This window comes from Protopterus annectens, chromosome 3.part1 (assembly GCF_019279795.1).
Source record: "Protopterus annectens isolate FY-2018-M chromosome 3.part1, PAN1.0, whole genome shotgun sequence".
In the NCBI taxonomy this organism is placed as follows: domain Eukaryota; kingdom Metazoa; phylum Chordata; order Ceratodontiformes; family Protopteridae; genus Protopterus; species Protopterus annectens.
In genome coordinates this window covers 1,827,129,078-1,827,148,148 of record NC_056732.1, presented here as the reverse complement: position 1 = coordinate 1,827,148,148, position 19,071 = coordinate 1,827,129,078, and the positions used below count along the sequence as shown (strand labels likewise).

Sequence of the window (19,071 nt, the reverse complement as noted above, 5' to 3'; positions counted from 1 at the left end):
GTGACACGTTGATCTACAGCGAGAAGGATGGGAAGACACTGTCTGCCGTCGGGATCTGTGACACGTTGGTCTAGAGCGAGAAGGATGGGAAGACACTGTCTGCCATCGGGATCTGCTTCTTGAACTCTCAAAGATCCTTTTCTCGGAATCAGCAAGGGCAAAAGAAGATGCGGTTCTGGAAGTCTCAGTATTCCCGGGAAGTTCAGGGCTCGTCTTCCCCTAGAGGCAGAGGGGGTCAAGACAGATGCTGGCCCAGGGGCAGAGGGGGTCTGAGGAATTTTGGGTCTCGAGAACCATTCTTGGACAGGCCCATGCAGCAACCCTGAGGGGTTTACCCACTTCTCTGCTCTGGAGGCAGTTGGGGGGAGTCGCCTGTCATTGTACCTGACAGCATGGGAGTCAGGTGTCAGACTGTTGGGTGCTATGGATCATATCCAGAGGTTATACAATCCCCTTTGTGGCTCTCCATGTGCCACCCAACCACCTCCCGGATGTACCAACCATGCAAAGGGAGGCAGCAGCACTAGAGATAGTCTGGCTACTAAAGAAGCGAGCCATCAAGCCCGTCCCCCGAGATCAGTCTGTATCGGTCATCTATTCCACGTTCTTTTTGGTGTCAAGAAAGACGGGGGACTGAAGTCCCATCTGGACCTGTCAACCCTGAATCTGTCCATTGCCAAAGAGAAGTTCCGGATGGTCATGTTACAGTCCATCCTGCCTTACTTGCAAGAGAGGGACTGAATGTGCTCATTAGACCTCCAGGATGCTTACTATCACGTAAAGATACACAGAAACTCCAGGACGTTCCTTCACTTCTGGCTATGGGCCAATCATTATCTGTTTTGAGCTCTACCTTTGGTCTCACCACAGCCCCAGGGTGTTCACCAAGGTTATGGCAGTGGTCGTGGCTCACCTGAGGCTTCAAGGAATTCAAGTCTTTCCGTACCTGAATGATTGGCTCCTTGATGTTTCCAACATGCATCTACTTTGTCAGGCCAGGGACTATTTCCTGCATTTAGTGGATCATCTGGGTATTACAGTCAACATTGCCAAGTCTCATCTACACCCTGTCCAGGTCATAGAGTTCATCAGAGTATGGATAGACACCTTGTAGACAAAAGTCTTCCCATCTTCAGACAGAATTTGAAATCTAAGAATGCACGTTGCTATAATTTTTCACTCATATCTACTGACAGCGGAGACAGTGTTGCGAGCCCTCGGCTCTATGGTGGCAACGATTACACTTCTTCCTTGTGATCATTTGCACATGCAAGTACTACAGTGGACTCTTGCGGTACAATGGTCTATGCTGGATCTCCCACTGACATATCCGATGCACATAAGTAAAGCCTGCAGGGCGTCCCTCCTTTGGTGTATGCATTCTCTGGACATGCTCAAGGGACATCCATTTGGTGCAGCCCCGACCCAAGCCACAGTGACCACAGATGCCTCCCAGCTAGGGTGGGGGGGCATTGCTCGGGAAGGACAGTCCAAGACCTGTGGTCTCCGATCGAGACCAGTTGGAATATCAGTGTTCTAGAAATGAGTGGTCCTTTTAGCATTGCAGGCCCTTCAAGCCTTTCTTCCTCTGGGAAATATTGCAATTCAGTCAGACATGTCGGTGGTCTGGTACATCAACAAACAGGGAGGGAGGGACTAGATCCTACCCCCTTTGTCGCAAGGCCATGAGAGTTTGGGAATGGGTGATCTCCACCAGTCACTTTGTGGAAGCAACGCACATTCGGGGACAGTCCAACATTCTGGCAGACAAGCTAAGCCATTCTATCCTGATGCCTTACGAGTGGTCTCTGAATCACATACTTTTATTTCCCATTATAAGTTGGATTTGGTATCTAGAAGCCGGGCATCCTTTGACTCTGCGGTGCTTCGGAATATCCTTCCATGAGGGCCACCCAAGGTTATAAGTAGCTGGAGACTCAGACCAAATGAAGTCAACTACTTCAGATAAAGAAGTTATGTACTCACAATAACATTCCATCTGAGTAGTTCTACTTCCTTTGTCTTCAACCATCCCCCCCTCCTTCCCCCTAACCTGCTGGCTTATTATTATGTAGCAGAGTACACCTTTGCGGCCCTAGTAGAGAAAGTTGGTGAAATAAGGTTTGTTGAATTGGGTTCCTGGTTTTATGGGGTGGCAAACTCAATCTGAGGGAAGGAAGGTGGTGGTGGTGTATTATGGGTAGGGGGAAGAGCTTGGGGCTTGGAGCAGATGCTTGTGAAATTGCTGTCTCGGATCCGAGTCGGCTCAGTAACCCACAGGTCGAAGACAAATGAAGTACAACTACTCAAATGGAACGTTATGGTGAGTACATAACTTCTTTATTTACAAACTGTTGTAAGGGCTGCTGTTCTGTAATGAAGTACATTGTATTTAGTGTTTCTTAGCTAGTATTAGGCATCTGAGGTTTCTTAACACTTGGGCTCCAAAGCAATTGTTTTACATTAAATGGATCAAAGTCTGCACTCTTGTGGCAGGAAAGGGCTGATTTCACCCATTTGAGCTGGGAATTGCTGGTGGAAAGCTCATTGTGTCCTTACTTGATTGGCCTTAGGGCATAGTTAATATAATTTTTTTTCTGACTCTATACAAGCCCCACATTTACGTGAAGCTACTATTCATGAAGTGGCAATTACTGGTGTCTTGCATATATGCAATCACCTGAAGTTGAAATTTCCCTATAAAAACCACCTCAGATCTTTAACTCAGTCCTGTGTTATTCATGAGACAACTAGTTTGTGCAGTGAACAGCATTTATGCATTTAGTTAGGACTATTTAGGTGTACCTTCCTTGTTATAGCACCCAGGAATATTGTTGCTCAGAGATCACCTGGTTTGAAAGCTGGGCAATGTCATCGGTTAGGTTAATTACAGGTTATACCAAGTAAGCATTAAAGCAACTCAAAGCATATTCTTGCTAGCAACAAGTCTGTCACCATGAACTAGGAAATCTATACATCATACCTGGAATTACTAGAATCACTCATCATCCAGCTCAATACTATAATCATGGGTGAGTTTGAACTATTACTCCAGTAATTGGGAGGTATATTAACATGCAGACCCAAAGATTTCTTGACTTTGCAAATATACACATACCCTGGAGCAGCTAGTCTGCACTCCCACTAGGGAACAAATATCCTATATCTGTTAGTCACAAATGGGTAGAGCACTGCACCCCCCTCCTGCCGTGTGATGTCTTCACTGGTAAGATCAGATCACAAAGTGGTCCTTCTTGAAATAAAGGTAAAACTAGCCCCCCCCCCAACATAACCCCAAAAACTTTTAAGAACTTCTCTGAAGTAAAATTACCCCCTAGTAAGGGACAGCATAGCTACAGTAGTTTCCAACCTCCCCCAATCCAGAAAACACAGAAATCTATGCACAGGCATACACAAAAGCTCTGTATGACCATATAAATAACTGCATGGAAATGGCAGTAGTGGACAAAAGTACACCCAGGTCAAACCACAAAAGCAAGGCACCCTGGTGGACCCCTGGCATTGATAGGTTGTACAACAAAAGAAAATCCTGTTGAGCGAAAAGTCCCTCATTAGTCTAAACAAGTGAATCAGGAAACTAGTAAAGTCTCTGAAAGCAGACTTAGAGGTACAAATATCCTCCAAAGCTAGGATAACCATAAGGCATTTTTCAGTTATGTCCATAATCTTAAGGGCAACACCCAACAATGTGCAAAATTAGTTGTAGATGGCATCACCTATACTCAGCCAGCAGATATAGCAAATCTGCTGACTGACACATTCATCTCAAATTTCATTGCCACATCACCCCCAGCTCTGACCCAAGTAACACCCTCTACCACTCCACTGCCAATTATCAGCAAAGAAAAGGTTTGCCACTGCACTCTCTCAAGCTAAAAACAAGTCTTCAGTGGGACCTGACAATATACCAGGCTGCCTCAAACACCTTAAATCAGGACTTATCTGACCCATTACAATCTGTTTTTAACCACAGCCACTGGACTGGTTTTGTAACAGAGTGGAGGACAGCACCCGTCATCCCTCTGCATAAAGAGGGACCATCTACTGACCTGGAAATTACCGACCCATAAGTTTGACCATAGTCTTATATGTAAGGTCATGGAAAGAATATTTATGGACCTGATAAATGACATAGGAAACCTCCAAACACTGGACCCGACCCAATTTGGCTTTGTCAAGGGCAGGTCATACCTACTGAATCTAGTGGATTTCTTTGAGAAAGTCGCCAAGGCCATGGGTGAGGGTAAAACAGTACATACCACCTACCATTATCTGAACAAGATATCTGACACAATTTCCCACTAGGTGTTATAAACAAATTCACAAAACTGGGCATAAATCCCTATGTCACCAGATGGATAGCCAGTTGGCTCATGGACAGGACACATGTGGTTAAAGTGGGTAAATCCCGATCCAGCAAGAGGTCAATTACTAGTGGTGTGCCTCAGGACTCAGTGCTGTGACCACTCCTGCTCTGAATACACTTCTTTGAAGTCAAGGCTAATGTGGAGGCCTCTGAATGACAAAGTTTACCAATAACTGCAAGCTAGACGCAAACACTGAATCCACCCAATGATGTAGATATCCTTCAGGACAGTCTAGATCAGACAAGAGATCTAGCCATAGCTTAAAAGTAAATGTGAAAATGTGCATTATCATATCCTTTGGGAAGTCAATTACTCCTACAAATTGCAAAATCAATAGCACACCCCTAAGAGTAAACTCAGATATGAGATTTCTAGGTACACAGACAGATAGTAGCCTGAACTTTGACCGCAATGTGTCAACAGTGGTGAGGACGTCTGTCTGTGTGTCACAACTTATAAGTAAAGGTATGGCATCTAGATCCAAGGAAATGATAGTACTGCTGTATTCAGGCCTCATTAGTCCAAGGACAGACTACAATGTGCCATTTGGCATGTACTTGACTAGGCAATTAATAGCAGTTGGAGTGACCTCAGAGGTTCCTCACAAAGAAAATACAGGGTATAAACAGAGTCCTATGTGTATAGACTAAAATCCCCATCCCTTTACTCCATATCCTACCAACTATTAAAGTGTGACCTATGTCTGAGCTACATAGCACTCACAAATTCAGCCGTAATCGAGCTGCTACACATCTGCAAATCAAATAACATGAGGGTCACCTGATCTAGGGATCTAAACAGTCAGCAACTGAAACATAACATGTTGGAGAGGCAGATATGTGGCTTAGAGACAGCACCTTCTTTGGAATAGGCTTCTTATTCACGTTAAGCATAGCCCCTCCAGTGGCAGTTTGGATCAATGGATGGGGAATTGCAAATTCACACCTGTGGTAGTGCCTATGTCCCTTACGGCTAGGCAAGATACTCAAGGCATAGGCACAAACACATGCCATCCTCTTTCCCCTAGGGCCCATACGTTGGGTAAAATTGGATTATGTTAGTTAGGCTTGTAAAGGCTTTTAAGCCATTAACCTAATAATCTCCTATGAACCTATAAACTAAAAATTACTCTGTTCAGGGGGAAATAAAACATCTGCTTCCTGCCATGCCTGGTAATAAAACACGAGAGCAAACAGCTGGCACTGCTATTTGTCATGTGTCTACTCTTAAGAATACAGCTATGGTGTAGTTTTGGAGCACTCAGAAAGGAATGTTATAACCAGACAATGTGAAGGAGATTACAAATGTTTTGTTAACTAACTTGCAGAACAGAGCAACATTTAAACTTTTCAGCATGACAACTAACTTGCAGAACAGAGCAACATTTAAACGTTTCAGCATGACAACAGTTACATACTTAGCACAAGTCTATACTGTACTAAAGCTGCACTGTATTATCAGAATACAATGCTAAATAAAGGACAGATGAAGGTGAAGATGATAAACCCTCCCCCTACCAGGAAGTTTGCTCTGTGTTAGAAAAATTCTATATGCAGCATTAGTCTTATTTGAGACTGAAAATGTGCTTTTCTGAAATTGTGCTTTGACACTGCAAGATGCACTCTGACCTAGTTTGCTAGCACAGCAAAATACATATTTATGCCTTGGAAATGTACTGGAAAGCAGGTGATTTTCTGCTAGGTCAGGAAATTAAAAGGAGAATAATAATAATTTCTGTAGATCCATTCATTATAGACAATAAGCTCTGTTCGATTTGATGGATAGTTAGATATAAAGAACAATAAACTGCTTCAGAAATCTGCACTTGCATTGTGCTTAAATTAGCCATAGTACCTAGACTTGTAACATCACATAGCAAGAAATTTATAATTGACCGGTGGTCGTCAAGGCCATCCTGTTTACTGATGAACTGGTGATCTGCTACGTCAGTCGTAGTGGGCAAGGTCTTGAAAGAAAGGTATAATAACTGTGACACTTCCTGATTTTGTCAGACAAACTCTGTAACTGCATTTTTTGTCTCCTTGCACAAGAATAAAGATACCTGAACTGAACCTTATGCTTTTGGTCTTTTAAAGTATTTTTCTCTAACACACTAACTTCAAAAACCTTTTCAGAGAATTAAATTATGTCATCACATTTCAAACAAATGTTCATATCTCTGGGACCATAGGAGTTATGAAAGTATAAATGGCAACCACTTCAGCACAATTTTTATAGTGGTAACATTCTTTAGGTTCTACGACTTAAAACTGGATTTTATGAGTCACTGTAAACACAGTAACTATAAAGCTTGTACTATTTTGTAAACAACTTACAATATCTTAGCAACCACTCAAGTTACACACATACTGTCAGCAGCATTTTATTCATATAGCTGAGAGCTTTCATATGAGGGTAAGGAGTTCAGTCTGTAATACTTAGTTGTTGAAATACTTATATCTTTATAAATTGATATCATAAAAAACAACAGTTAATCTCTCTTTACCTGCATTCAATAGTGGTCAAATATTAATGCAGTTGAGTTTGCTGTTGTGTAAGCCTCAAGATAAAATATTTTAAAACTTTGTACATAGCATAGTTTTGGAATTAATGATGTAAATATGAACAAGCAATATTTGATGCCTAGAGGTGTCAGTAGGAATTAACTGCAGATATACTTGGAGGCGTCACTTTGATGTAATGAGTTAAAACTGTTGCATTTCACTGCTTCAAGTTTCCACAAGAACTCCTAACTCATATGCCCCTAAATCTGTGTCTCTCACCAGGTGACATTGCACAATAACTCCATGTCATTATGGTCTATGGTCTATGGTCTATGGTCCATTTGTTAGTGTGTCACTGCACCAGGTCAATAAGCCCTCATAACCCTACCTACCCTTACTTTGTCTGTTTCACCATACCTTGTTTCTACTACAATCACACTACTCAAACTACCCTGGGTTTCAACAGCAACCCCATTACTTACATTTTAGTTAATAGGAGGTGTGTGTCACAATTTCAAGTTTCTACAAGTCTCCACCCATATTCCTCTTCTGTCTGTCCTGCAGCCCTGCATTTTCAGCCCTATCCCTCCTTCTGTCTGTCCTGCAGCCCTGCATTTTCAGTCCTATCCCTCCTCCAAGATAATTTTGCTGACACGCAATTATATCCAATCTTAGTAAAAAATCACACACTGTATTACAGTTATCATGTCTTATCTGAACAAAGCATTCTGGGTGAATCGTGACATACATCTATGGAACAAAGAACAACCCTCTTTCTAACAAAACACAAAGGAACATGCAGTTATCCTTTTTGTTTAATCTGCTGCCTCTAACTGTGTCACTTTGCATGTTTTTCATCCTCTGCAATGTCCAGTTTCACAATTCCCCATTTCCTCCTGGGATTACTCACCCTAAAATACACATCCAAGCTGTATTTTCCTCCATCCATGCCTGCCCAATCAGTGTCAGATCAACACATTTCAGTATTCATGCCTGGTCTGGTGCTGGACATCATCGACAATTACATGACCACAGTTCGCCAGTCAGGTCTGTACTGTTTTGGAACCCCCATGCATTACTAAATCAAAGGGAATAATAACGTTTAATTTACAGGACATGCACATAACCGCTCCTACACAACTTCCCAGGGGACACAAAGGGAGCTCTCAGGCATTCTACAAGCAACTGCCCTCCAAAAATGGTACACTAGCTTATCTTTCAAAATCCAGTCATCAAACTCAAACAAAACCTGCCTCAAGTCCCCAGGCTGGTAAATGCATGATTCATACCAGTGTCCATCTAATTCTAGAATCTCCATTTGGGTCAGATTCTAGTGCTGTAGCTGCCCACTTACTTAGGGGGAAGGGTCTGCTTATTTATGTGCCAAAACCTCATATCACATACCCTGGGATGGTAGACATCCAGTCCTGGTGTGCCCTGTCCATGTTCAGTGCATGCAGTCCATCTAGAAATGAACTGCTGTAAACTCTTCAACCCCCCTGCTCCCATCACCACATGGTGAGATCCAGAATACCGACTGAAACATATGCAAACAAAGCTACTTATCACTGTAGCTTAGAGTCTACTTGGCATTTGTCATCCTCACCTTTGTTGTCATTTCAAATCCACAAGAGAGAGAAAAGGGTGTAAACTTCAGAAATACAAGCAGTCACTGCTCTTCTAATGATGACATGTAAGAAGCAATGCAACCCAAAAATGAAACTGACCCACAGGCTCACTAATTTGATTTGCTAGTCTTCTAGTCTTACTACAAATAATCTTTACTAATTTTTTTTTCAGAAGAGTTGATTCCTCTCTGCAGATGATAGAGCTGCAGCTATACCATGTCGATAAGTTTAAGCATCCCGAGGTGTTACTCCAGACTGAAGATTGACTGGATTAGAATAATAAATTGACAGAGGGGTGCAGCGGCGGTAATAAAGCAGGCACAGCCTGTAACAGTGAAGAGAAAGCAGAGTCATATGATGATGCTCGCTATCGAATGGCCAGTCTATGTTACCAGTTTCATCTCTGGTCTTGAGACTGATGGACACTGAATGACTAAGACTGCTGGGATATGCAGAGGAAAATTCAAAATCACAAGCAATCTGAGAAGGTCTCAAAGTACAACTGCCACTCCTCTGGGTTAAGAGAAATCCGGCAACTTACTATCCCAGGAATAATAGTCCAAAGAGGGTTATTTCATGGTGTTTGCCACCACTGCTGTAGTTATTTTAAACAGTCTAGGCCATTCTTACAGCTTGACTTCTAGAAAACACCCTTGTCAAGTGACATCCCACCTACTCATGGTGGATGATGTAAAACTGTACAGCTCATCAGACAACTAACTGAAAGTGCACTTACAGGTAGCTGAAATGTTTTTAGATCACACAAGAATGACACTTGGTCTTACATTTATAACAAGAAAACAGAAGCATCAAAAAATATCAGCCTTAGAGTGGAATAAGATTTAAAAGAACTTGAACAAGATGGAGTGTATAAATGCTTGGCAATACATAAAGGGTCATCGGTTTACTATCAAAAAATTGAAAGTCAAAAAAACTATTCACTTAATCAAACTGACATTCCGAATTTGGCAACGTCACTTGTATGGAATGTCGAGCATCATCAATTCGACGTCGGCATTTGAACAAATTCAGAATGTCAAGAGGTGATGTCAGACCCTCAGGAAGTTGTGCTGAAGCTGCTTTATAAATTATATGTCTACAGCACAAGCTTTTACAGTTTTGCAGGGAGGGGTCTAGCCCCTCTGTACCTCCCACACCCCTGCAAATTATATATTCCAACTCAGAGATCACAGTACAATGAAGAAAAGGGAACATCTTCAGATCCCCACTGTACTGCACTCAGTTATCAGAGCATCGAATGCACATTAGCGAATGTACATTACTGCTCGCTAATGTGCATTCAAACATTTGCAGAAAGGCAATACAGAAACTTGAAAAGATGCATTCGCCATCTCAGTTTTGCTTAAGTGCCATTCCACATTTTGATAGTAAACCAAGTCTAGATTAACACCACTACACAAGCTCATTGTCCTAGCTCTTTGAGCCACACAGGTCAGCATTATAGCATGAACAAATGGAGGACAAAACTTACTAAGGATTATTTTACAAAGCGGAAACTAATTTTGAAAACTTCCTTAATATCTAAAATCAGCTTGCACTCTGGCTGTTGTATCTTGTAGCTTTGGCATGCAATCAAATAAGGTTAACCAATACAAACAGTGTAGCTAAGATGGAGCAAGAGTAGCAACTGACACAAATGGAAAGTTTTGCTCCGGTACTGTATTTGCAGTGAAACCTGAGTACTGTAGTGCACTGTGTATAGTCTAAACTGTAGCAACTGCTTGCAATATCACAGTAAGCAGTTTGCTGCAGTTTAAAAATAATTATTATTTTTTTAAACTAAAACATGAGACCTGTAGTGCTCTGTGCAGGCAGGGTATAAACTGTAGCATGTATAGTTTGCTACAGTTCAAAAACAAATGGAGAGAATGTCTGTCCTTCCTTTTTTGGCTCCACCTTCTTGGACCACAGCAGTCCTGCTGGTACTTTCTCCTTCAGCTGTGCTCCAGTGATTGTTTTTAGCAGTCCACTGTCTCCCTTCCTTAAGTTTATTTCCTTTTTGGCCCCCATGCTTGTGTAACCACTTTCCATTCTGAGCCACTATTCTTCCAGAGCTGCAGTCCTGCATTCTGGCTTACTTTTTCTCATTGTTTTGCTGATCTGTGGGAGTGGGGGGTAGGCTTTGGACTTTGCATTTCAAAGTCCATAGAAACCTCCTTACCATCAAACAGTCAAGTGCAATTTTTTACTGTTATCACCATTAGTCAGGTCAAGGGAATATTGGACTAGCTCTCCTACTAAAATGGTATTCTAGAACAACAAAATCAAGACTTTCATCTACTAGTACAGAGGCCTTTTAAACTGCATTGTTCCTTTCACTTACCTCTCAGCATATTTGCGTCTATTTAGGTTCAGTCACTGATAATTTTTCTCCATCTCTTTGCCAAGTTTTCAACCCACTTCATTTGCCTTCGCTAACATTTGGGCTCACTTTGCTACCCTAACCCCAATTCCCAACCACCCCCTCTTACTGTACATTTATGCTTCCACAGCACCACTCACATATTCCTCAAACCAATACCATCAGTTCCCTCCAAAAGAAAAAGTCAGTAGAATTACCACAAATAGTTATACCCACTCTAGTTTAACACCCAAGACATTCTCTAAAACTGTCCTAATCCTTGCCCCCATAACTATCACATTACATCTTTACACCAAACCCAGTACCCTCCTAACATTTTCTAATACATATTTACAACAAAGATAAAAACTAAGTTAAATAAGAGGGCCCTAACTCATTATTTTACTATTCCTTGTTATTCTACTAGCCTTCATCACCAATTATCAAATCCACCTCCTTCAAATACTTAGGACTTCAGCCAATCCTCACAAAGAATATCAGACAGCCTGGGTAGATGTTTTCTCCACCCTATCTCTACAAACAAACCACATCTGATTAACTTATCTATAAATATCTCAAAATTAAGTATTCAAATTTATGATCAAATACCAAAACAAGTCAGAAATATAACTTGCCACAGTCTCTTCCCTCTGTGAAATATCAGTTTTAAAAAATTAGTGGAAATAGTCACCCTTACCCAGGTCCCACTGTTCCTAAAACCATCACTTCCAACCCCAAAACAAACCAGTCACCTAATTCCTTTCAACAAAAACAGAACGCAAACTCATGTTATTAAATATGAACCTAAGAAGTATGTGCAATAAAATCCATGCCATACATGCCTACCTTGCCACATACACTCCTGATGTAGTCACAGCCACTGAAATCTGGTTAAAAATGAAATAAAGGATAATGAGACCCCCCCCCCCCCCAGGATACAGTATACTCAGGCATGACAGACAAAACAAGCATGCAGACGGTGTAGCAATCATCCATAAAAATACTCAAAAAAACAGGAAAACTGTATGTTTAACAGCAATTTATATACTACCAGAGAATAACAGATACTGATGAAAACATCCTGTATTGGATATCCCAACAAATTAACCATGAAACATTAATATTGGAGACATAAATATAGACTGGCAACTCATAAATTCAACAACCCCCTGAATCCCTAAACTTGTGCAACTTCAAACAATTAATAACCACACCCACTAGAATAAATATAACTTCAGGGAGACAATCAATATTAGACTGGATTCTTACAAACAAAGCAGACAAACTGACAAAAATAGGCTGCCTTTCAGATAGCATAAGTGATCACATACCAACGTATGCCATTAGAACTCACCATAACCTAGATAAACATATTATTTATAATAAAATACAAAATGCAAACAATTTCAACAAAGATATTTTCAATGAAATACTAAAACAATATAACTAGAATGTACTCAGAACAATGCTGCCAGATAGTGTTGTACAACACTTTAATAACGTATTCTTACAGACCTTATATAATCTAGTGCCAGTATGTAATAAAAGAGCAAAGTCCAATCCCACACCACGCCTGACAAAAGAAACAAAAAAGTCTTGATAAAAAGGGATAAAGCTTGGAAAACTTGGTATAAAAATAAAACTAAATGCCTTCCAGCAATTTAGACATTTTAGAAGCCTTGCAAAACTCCATATCAAACAGGATAAGCAAACATACTATACCAGCTGTGAGAATAGCAGGTACTGCCAGCCATGCCAGGAGAAATAGGGTAGTAGATGTATGACTTGTGCCAGCACAGCTAGCTGGAATTTTGTAAATAATTATGTCACTTGTATATTAAACTTATTTGTATAGATGCTTGCGCTGAAAAAGTATTTACAAGGTTTGCTTGTGTTGCTTGTGTTAAATATATCAACACTGCACCTTACTGAAATGAAAAGAAATGCATTGTTGTAACCGAGTTAAATGTATATGTTTTAATAGAAGATACTGGGACAGCAAGGGTTAGCCAGCTGGCTCATTTAAAAAAAAATAAAGGAAATGTAAATGAGCTGTTAAACCATTTAAAAGGTACCCCACAATGCTGAACAGGACTGGAGATGTTAGGTCTGGAAGAAGACTTTGTTCATTAGCTCATTAAAAGAGGGGAATCTCCAGGTACTGCCATAAACATTTAAGATGTGTATTGTAGCCATTTATGCTAAATTCCTGTCTCAATTTCAAAGGGGGGTTTTGTGAGAACCTAGAGTCAGGTGACCAGGTGAGGTCATTCTGCAAGCCATTTTGGATATTATATGTTACAGGGAGTATCTCTGAGGAGGAAGCATTCTGTTTGAGAGCCTGACTAGAAAGACTGCACATGTACTTCATTGTGCTTAGCTCCATCGAGTAAGTCATTAGGGAATAGTAATTCTCCTAGATTCCGTCAGGAATATAGTGAAGCTTAGTTTAGATATTGTTTTCCTTTATTTGTCCGAGTCTGTCCATCAATGTTCTCTTCAATATTTCCTGTGATCTGAACTCTGTAGTTTACTGTAAATATATATTCAGTATTTCATGTTCTTTTATTATTTATTATTAAATATATTTAAAACTTTTACTGTGGCTGGTCCTTGTAGAAATCTCTTAACCTTTGATAGTGTGCATACTTATTTGGGGACACTGTGTTGGCCATTTCAGAAGGCCTAGCCATCTTGGTCAACTGCTAACATTTGTACTAGTATTAATATTACACAGTATAATTGGATACCCTTTGTTAAGGGCCTTAGAGTAGGTGTGGAGTGTCGTGTGGCAGTGATAACTACCTTATACTCTGGGCAGAAGGGGGCATGGTAGGTAAATCTGTGCCAACCTTTCCTAGGTGTGTGTGTGTGTGTGTGTGTGTGTGTGTGTGTGTGTGTGTGTGTGTGTGTGTGTGTGTGTGTGTGTGTGAAGAATAAAATCTCTCAGTGTATATATGTGTGTGTGTCAACTACTTGGGGTGGGGACTCCAAGCATGGGTTTACTGAGAGTTTGTTGGCGGATTTGGTTTGGACAGTCGGCTGAGGACCTAACCCTACAGCTGTACCAGTTGGGAGTCTTACTGAGGACATGGAGGGAGACATATATAGAGAAATCCAGACCCCGGGCTGAGTGTGTTCCATGTGTGCTCTTAAGGGAAATTGTGCTTGATGCAGAGAGGTCTGCATCTGGAAGTACTAAGTGTATCCATTTGCATTCCAAGTGCACATCCCCCTCCAGTGTTAGTTGTGAGGATTCAGGCTCCTTGATTACTGGCCCAGTGTGGGACATCAAATATTGGTTGGCAGTGGAGGGACCATCACATGCTTACATATTGGTTGGCAGTTGTGGGACCATCACTCATCAAACCAACCTACAAGACAAACATAATATCACCCAAAACATTTTTGGCCATTACTGGATAAACTACTCCACCCTGACAAGACAACTAGTCCCTCTCCAAAAACAGACAAATGACAGACTATATAAATTTGCTGCCAGTCTCCCTCATAGGACCCACCACTGCCATAGCTTAAAACAATTAAACTGGCTTGAACTACACAACTACCCAACACATTCACAACTAACTACAGCACACAGACTCATCCATCATCCAGAAAAATGCCCTGCACTACAAAACTTATTACTGCCCTACTCTCCAGCAAGGGACCTCTGTTCTAGTAACAAATTCTTGCTACTCAGAAGTAAGTCAAATAATGTTGCAAGAGACTTGCTCTACTCCCAATATGTTGGTAAACTCTGGAATAGTATCCCCACACAAATAAAACTTTCCAAAAAACTCAATAGCTTTAAACCACTGCTTAAACAATATCATAACCAGTCCTGGTCCTGTACATGCTCATCACCAGGTTAAGACTGTGTTCACTGTATGATACTCTCACAGTAAAAACTGCAAAAATATCCCAAACAACAAACCAAAACAATAAGTGAGAAGGTCACTGAAAAACCCAGTCATGTGCCTCTGATATAAGAGGTTTGGGAGGTCACTCAGTGGAATTTCTAGCATTGCTGGAGTTTTCATTTTGTTTTTACTGATTGGTTTTTCAGTGACCTTCTCACTTACTGTTTTGGTTTGTTTGGGATATTTTTGCAGTGACCCTAATGATAATGGACATCAGCTGGTTATAACAGCCCTGTGTTTCTTATGCTTAGTCAAACACTCTGCTTGGGCTGTGCTGATGAGGTCATAACAAGGCCAAAATATGCATATCCGCAGCTAGTGGAGTTTGGCTTTATTGGCCTGAAATTGTCCATTAAAACGACAAAACAAGTTATAGGTATTCAGGATCGCCAATTAGCTGAAACACCTGATGTTCATAAGGGTCATTTGCATATATCCCATGTGCCTCTGATATAAGAGGTTTGGGAGGTCACTCAGTGGAATTTCTAACTTTGCTGGAGTTTTCATTTTGTTTTTACTGATTGTTTTTTTCAGTGACCTTCTCACTTATTGTTTTGGTTCTGTATGATACTCTCCCAATATTCTCCTTAATCAGAATACTCTCAACCTCTCACTGAAATGACAAAACAATTTTTATACCTAAATGTTGCCTGTACAATCCACTAAGTTACACTTGAGCTCTCTCTTTAGTAACTTCCACCTCTGTAAAATCTTACAATGTATGGATGTAACTACAGTATGTGTATACTGTAAACAGAAATGTAACTACTCTGTGTTTAGCTGGAACCTAGTATAATGCAATGCAAACGAATGGAGCTTTTCTCCCCAGACCTCCACGGCAAATGGGTATTACCCAAGTACACAAAGACAATTTTTTTTTTTTTTTTTTTTTTTGCTCTTCACTTGAAGAGCTAAGGGGGTAGCACTGGTTCATACTACCAGCCCAGGGCACTGGTTAACCGGCTACACTTTAGGTAGTAGTCTTACTTAAAAACATTACATTTTTCCTTATAGCAAAAAAGCAGTAGCTACAGTCCATACTGCTGTAATTTCCAAGATTACTACCGTCCAAGTAAGAATCACAGTTTTCATATAGATACCTGCTGAATGTTTGAAGACAGACAACAAATGTAGCTCTTGGAGCTGTGAAAAAAAGTAAGAGCAAATAGAGTGTATGTACTAACTCCAAGGCAGTATTATCTTGGAAGTATATAAATACCAAGAGTATACGTGGAATAGTCCTCACATTAGGAATGGAGAAGTAAAACCCCATTTTTAAATACTTTGAAATTAGAAATGCAAGCACTGATAAGTTCACTGGCAAGGCAATGTTTAAATGCTGCTTTTTTTTTAAAATACAGTGGAAAAAACAATGCTCACTTGTTTGTACTGAACATGTCACAGTTACAAGAAAATGAACTTATACTTATGAATAAATACTAGCAAGCATTAAACAGTGATTACTGAATCACTAAGAGTGGAGTTCAGTGTTTCTATTTTCCACATTAGCACACAGACCTACTTTAAACCAGATGCTTATTCATAGTAAACTATTAAATCTAGCTTTGTGATTCCATTGTTTTCCCCTCTAGTAGAAAATAAAGCATTTGTGAACAGAAACACATTTCCTTTTTAGATTTACTTTACATAGACCAACTCCCAGAACAGAATTCCTTATCATCAGATTCAGTCTTAACCTGTTTCTTTTCCCCAACACAAAATATACTATTCATGCAAACAAGCCCCCCTAGATTACAGAGATAAGAATACAAGTGACAGACAAAATTTGTCCACATAAGCAATATTTTCTTATCAGTTTAATGTGCTTACCTCTAGCTTCATGATTCACTGTTTCAGCCTCCAGTACCCCAAGTGATTCTTTTCAGCAACTTACACCAGTGGTGTATGAAAATAAAGGATATAAACCCAAAGAAGTCATAAACAATCACACAGATCAGATTACTTATATAACATCCAACAAAGACACTAGTATTATCTCCTTCCACATCCTGTCCTTCTCTGAACTGTGTCCCCATATTATGTTACTAATCTGTTTAATATTCATAAGACAAAGAGGGTAAAGGCATAACATGAGGGAGGGGTTTGTTTACATATTTAATGAGATAGGCTGGTACATCCAGCCCTTGCTTTTGGAGAAGTCAGCTCATCACATGAGTTCTCCTGTATCACTGAACATCCGCATAGGTTTCATATATTTGTTCACATTTTTTTCAGTTGTTTGTGTGTGTGTGTGTGTGTGTGTGTGTGTGTGTGTGTGTGTGTGTGTGTGTGTGTGTGTGTGTGTATTGTTTTCACAGACTGTGTACACTGCCTTGTGGCTTCTCAGAGCCCTCTGGCCACATTTTCATGTCTTATAATACAGAGAAGTATTGAGTGAGTTAGAAAAACAGTTACAATTTAAATGTAGCTTAAAATGCATGGAGTCATGATGAATGCATATTGCTTGACAAAAAAAAAAATGTTGTGAGCAATGCAATAAAAGACCTGTTAAAATGTATAAAAGCCATAGCTCTCAACTTCTTAGCACAAAAAGGACAAAACCTAAAAAATAGGGACAATTCTTAACTATTGCTCTTATAAGCTTAGAAAGTTGCTAGAATAAAATGTATTGTGTTGCAATGCATTTTCTGACGGATTTGAAGGCTGAAACGCAAATGCCTGCCATTATTTAGGGAATTCAGTCCTCAATGATTTGCCACAAAAATCCAGAAAACCACAAATTTTATGAGGAACAGACCAAAAATATGAGGTAAAAATCTGTACATTCTGTGAAAATCTGGACAGTTGAGAGGTGTGATGAAAGCCACCCCTCTGAGAAATACAATAAAAGGCAGCTAATGAATTTGAAGAAATATCACACATTGTGTATCTGAAAATGCATGGAGTAATGCTGAATGCATATTCCACAGCCAAATAAGTAGGATAAAATGCTTGCCGTAAGCAATACAATTAAAAGAATACTGAAATGTAAGAAAAGCCTCCCCACAGCTGTATCACAAGGTACCCCCTGTGAGGGGTACAATAAAGGGCATGTACAGTGGTATAATAAGGTACCCCAGTCAGTGATACAATAAATGCAGATACAGCTATAATGATAAGGTACCCTGTGAGGGATACAATAAAAGGCAGGTACAGCTGTATGATAAGGTACCCTGTGAGGGATACATTAAAGTCCGGTACAGGTGTGTGATAAGGTACCCTGTGAGGGATACAATAAAAGGTAGGTACAGCTTATGATAAGCTACCCTGTGAGGGATACAATAAAACGCTAAGGTGACCCTGTGAAATACACAGTAAAAGTCAGGTACACCTGTATGATAAGGTACACCTGTGAGTAATATAATAAAAGTCAGTTAAAGCTGTATGATAAGAAATCAATGCAAGGAATGCAGTAAAAGGCAAGAGCAGTTGTAAGATAAGTTCCCCATGTAAGGGATACATTAAAGGCCATGTTACCCCTATGAGGTACACAATAAAAGACAGGAACACCTGTATGAAAAGCTAACCCTATGAGGATTGAGATAAAAGGCAGGTACTGGTGTGTGATAATCTCCACCTGTGTGGGATGCAATAAAATACAGGTTTAGTTGTAAGTTCACCCTAAAAGAGAAACAATAAAAGCAGGTACAGCTTGTCTGATAAAGTAACCTTGTGAGGGATAGTATAAAATGCAGGAACAGCTGCATGATGAGCAGCCATATGAGGGATACAAAAAATTCAGGGATCCCCCTATTCCTTTCTCTTTGCCTATACCCTGATATCAATCCTTGATAGGGAAGAGGTACCACTGTGAGGAATACAATAAAAGGCAGGTACAGCTCTATGATAAGGGATCCCTGTCTGTGAGACAATAAAAGGCAGGTGTGGCTGTATAAGTTACCCTGTGAGGGATACAATTAAAGGTAGGTATGATTGTGTGATAAGGCAGATACAGTTTTATGAAAATATAACCCAATGAGAGATACAAAAAGAAAAAAAAGGCAGGTTGTTGTAATATAAGGCCCCCTTGTGGAAAAAAAAGTAAAAGGCAGGAGCAGTTGTGTGATGAGGAACCCCTCTGAGGGATAAATTAAAATGCAGGTACAGCTGTGTGATCAGGTCCCCTGTGAAAGATAAAAAAGCAAGTACACCTGTATGATAAGGAACCACTGTGTGGAATACAATAAAAGGCAGGTACACCTGTATGATAAGGAATCACTGTATGGGATACAATAAAAGGCAGGGACAGGTGCATTATAAGGTTTC

The 19,071-nt window shown here is 40.3% G+C and overlaps 1 protein-coding gene across 1 annotated transcript in view; it reads right to left on the bottom strand.

The window, feature by feature from the left end:
* The window catches only part of LOC122798715 (zinc finger protein OZF-like), a 118,329-nt gene extending 101,508 nt beyond the window's left edge, over nt 1–16,821 (bottom strand). Inside the window, exon 1 of the mRNA XM_044067811.1 lies at nt 16,636–16,821. Coding sequence (XP_043923746.1) covers nt 16,636–16,647 — 12 coding nt within the window. The 5' untranslated portion in view covers nt 16,648–16,821. The remainder of the gene's footprint in view (nt 1–16,635) is intronic.
* Nucleotides 16,822–19,071: the final 2,250 nt, after the last annotated feature.